Raw genomic sequence first — 3,835 nt, 5'->3', positions numbered from 1 at the left:
AAATTTATTTTATTTATATTGTAATTTTTTTATAAAATATAATTTATGTAATTGTTTTTAAAAGTTTTTTTGGATAAAATATTATGCAATAAAATCATATGCTAAATATGATGATTTGAAAAATACATTTATTTTGTGAATTTGGTTTTTAAAAAGCGATTTATTATATTATGAGTAATTTAATATATTGTTATACTTTTTGTTTTAATATACTTGGTTTTTTTAAATTCTTTCATATTATAGTGACATATTATTGACATTGCTATAACAAACCAATTTATAGTGTTTATAGTTTCTAACTTTAATATCAAGTTTCAATATTTTAAAAATATTTCAAAATAAATTATTTAAAGTTTATTATATTATATAAAATTATAAAATTCAACAAAAAAGTATGAAATTGATTTTCAATATTTAAATTTTGACCCGTTACTCATTAAAAATTTTAATTCAATAGATATTATTTTTAAAGAATAATATTAATAAAAATTGAATATTTTGTAGATTAAATCATTTATATTTGGTTTTAAAAATTCAACTTATGGTATATCCGAAAATCAAACTATTTTTTAATTATAATAAATAATATGATAATTTATTTGTTTCACAAAATAGACTCATATATATAAATGAGAGGTGAAGTATAATAATAATTAACAAATTAATATGTCAAGTGAGATATCAAAAATTTTTATTTGATGAATAATTTAATAAATAAAATTAATATGGTAAGTTAGATGATATCAAATGATTCTTTAGAATATTCGCTAATATTTTTGGAAACAATAAATCCAGACTATACAAATAATATAAAATTTAATCTATAACCTATTTGTAATCAACTTATTAAAATTATATAGTTTACAAAACAATGTTGTGTACTTCTGTTTTATTATATAGGGGATTAAAGAGATAATTAAGTTTGTATAAATTGTTATTGATGTTAAAATGAGTAAATGATATTTATATTTGTTTTAATTTCATCAATAAACTTTAATGTTATTCGTTCATCTATACATATATACGACATTACGACCATAACACACACACATTATTAACGTAGTAAATCATAATATATCTTGACCTTTACAATTACATAACCTTTTTCACGAACCACCAACAGTGATAATTTTATCCATTTCTTTTAACCTTTTCCTAATATCAAACCCAAAAATCACAACAACAACAAAAAAAAAATCTATCCGTATTAAATTCTTGATTCAAATTTCTGAATCATTAATCAACAAACACAAACAATAACATTGAACTATAAAACCATATTAGAGTACCAATAAAAATACCAAAGTTTAAATATAGAAACTAACTAATAACATATATATCACGCGTAATTACACAACCATAGACACAAAACTCACCAACCAAACAACTATGGTTACACTCTCCACAATTTAGTAAAAAGATATTAACTCTTATGAGTTGAAAGTCTGAAACATGTAGATGGTTGATATCATTATAATTCATCGTGAAATGATTGAAAATGTCTAATTAGGATTCTCTAATCGGAAATGTTTTTCACAGCTGCAAGGATCCCCTTAGCGTGTTCAATGAGGTGATATGATAATTTATAACTTGATCATTTGGTTAGCATGAAGTCATGTATTAGATCACCTCAATACTTTGTGCCAGATTATATGAAGGATTCTCTGTGATACCAAACGAGAAACTGATTATTGCTTTTGGCTTGATGACCTTAACTAGATGGCTAGATGATATTATTTAGAATCTGAGATTATGGGGCCTATCATGTCTTTTTAAATTTATATTGAAATTTGAAGGATGGAGGTTGTGCACTTGCGGTGACTACTGCTTGCATTCGGATGGTTAAGAAAAACAAAGTAACAAGAAGAAGAAGTTTTCTGCAAAGCTGTTTCTGAAAACTCTTTATTATGATAGTGATAACATACAAATGCAAGTTTTATTACTTCAGAATTCAGGTGGTAGCATACTGAGTTTTATTAGTATTGATGATGTAGCACCAAGTGTGCTGAGTAAAGAGGGAACCGTTGTGTGGAACACAGACTCTTGTAGCTCATCTCTTAACACTCTCATTCAGGTGAAGCATATGATGTGTAAGCCTTGAGGATTGAGACATACATATCGATTCCCTTCAAGTACTCGTATTGACTCAGATACTGTAAAAAGTTGAGATGATAGAAAGGTGTTAGAAAATGCTCTTAGGGGGTGTGATGGTCTACACAAATAATAGGCAAACCGAAGGATGTAATATTTTCAAAGCAGACATGTACCTCGTTGTGATCATGAAGCAAACTCGGGGTGTTTGATATAGGAGAGAACCCAATCGCAGGCAAGCCTGCTCTTCGGAAATACCGCGAATCAGTTGATGCAGGGAAAATCTCAGGCTCACTAGTCTTCCCTCCAGCTTCTTTCACAGCATTTCCTAAGAGCTCCAACCATGGATTTGAATCATCTTTTGCTGTAACCAAGTGCTTCTCTTCAATATCCTGATTGAACCGCCAAAGCTGACATATATTTACCAAGAGAACTCTTCAGATACACAGGCTTTCTAAACTCTCTAGCTAGAGTAGTAATAAGAAAATTACTTCAAAGGACATGTTCCGGGAAATAGGTGCCCATTCCTCCACCAAACGTTTTTCTAGCGCAACAGAATCAACAACAGGTGGGACACGCATGTCGAAACCAGCTTCCGCCTCAGATGGTTGCAGATTCATAACAAAGCCCTTTTATCAAAATGAGGTCCAAATTGTCAGGTTATACCACAGAAATCAGGTTTGGTCACAAACTGTAAATAAAAGAAGAGAGAAGAATACATCAGGAGAAGGAGTGCCAGATTTGAGGAAAACCATGTTGACAGAGACGACATCGCCTTCAGCTTTTAAACCAGCTTTGATCTGATCAAACTGAGAAGCTCTGAATCTCATTACACTGTCAATGCTTTTAGTGAGATTCTCCATGGCTGAATCATCATAGAGCTTTGAGCCATGGCCAGGTTGTCCTACAGCTTTTATCTGAATCCACCACGGAATCCTCTCTCCCTTAAACATCTTGTAGCTCTCAGTCGGAGATGGTAGGCCTGTTCCATTTTCATCCACCACAAAATTTGTTCTGTGTTTAGTTTCTTGTTTCTTGTCTATATTTCAACGACGTTTCTACAACATTTCAGTTACAGTTGACTGTTTTTTATACCTTCGTCTAGCACGATGGCAATGTTCAAGCTCTTGAAGGTGTCCGACTCCACGAACTTGCCAACCCCATCAGTGCCACCGATCTCTTCATCGGGAACGAACGTGACGTAAACAGAACGAACGGGCTGAAATCCAGAGGCTTTGAGCTTACGAATGGCTTCTATGTACTGCATCCCAACGCTCTTCATATCCTGAGTTCCTCTTGCGTAGATTCTCCCTTGTTCGTCGATCTCTGCTCCGAGCGGAGGATGATCCCACTTCTCTTCCTCAAAGGCGACGACGTCGACGTGAGAGTTCAAGAGAATGGCAGGTAGAGAAGGATCTGAACCAATCCATTTCAGTAGAACTATAGGCTTTCCTAGAACGAGCTCGATCGGTTGAGTTTCGAGAGAGATTGATTTGGCCTCGGAGATTATGAATCTTGCAGCTGCGATGTAATCAGGAGTCGGCTGTACTGTGTTGATTCGGAGATAGTTTTGGAACCTGGTAATGATCACTGCCTCTTCCTCTGTTTTAGCTGATGAATCAGAGAGATGAGCCATTTATATGAGAGATTGAAGAAGTTAGTAAAAAGATTATGAAAGAGCTCAGCAAAGCAAGTTTAAAACTTGAAAGGACGTCTTTGTGAGTTTGTTGCTACTGCATGTAAA

At 32.8% G+C, this 3,835-nt stretch overlaps 1 protein-coding gene across 1 annotated transcript; it reads right to left on the bottom strand.

Moving 5' to 3' along the window:
• Positions 1-1,857: 1,857 nt before the first annotated feature.
• On the bottom strand, positions 1,858-3,835 carry LOC104781947 (uncharacterized). Its single transcript, XM_010506747.3, has 5 exons — positions 3,187-3,835; positions 2,811-3,073; positions 2,583-2,720; positions 2,268-2,501; positions 1,858-2,153 (listed from the first exon to the last, which is right to left on the bottom strand). Exons 1-5 carry the CDS (start codon positions 3,725-3,727, stop codon positions 2,067-2,069), a joined length of 1,263 nt encoding a protein of 420 aa, XP_010505049.2. The 5' UTR covers positions 3,728-3,835; the 3' UTR covers positions 1,858-2,066.

The sequence above is a fragment of the Camelina sativa genome, chromosome 4, assembly GCF_030686135.1.
Source record: "Camelina sativa cultivar CO46 ecotype springtype chromosome 4, ASM3068613v1".
NCBI classification, from domain to species: domain Eukaryota; kingdom Viridiplantae; phylum Streptophyta; class Magnoliopsida; order Brassicales; family Brassicaceae; genus Camelina; species Camelina sativa.
This window is presented reverse-complemented; position numbering and strand designations above follow the sequence as displayed.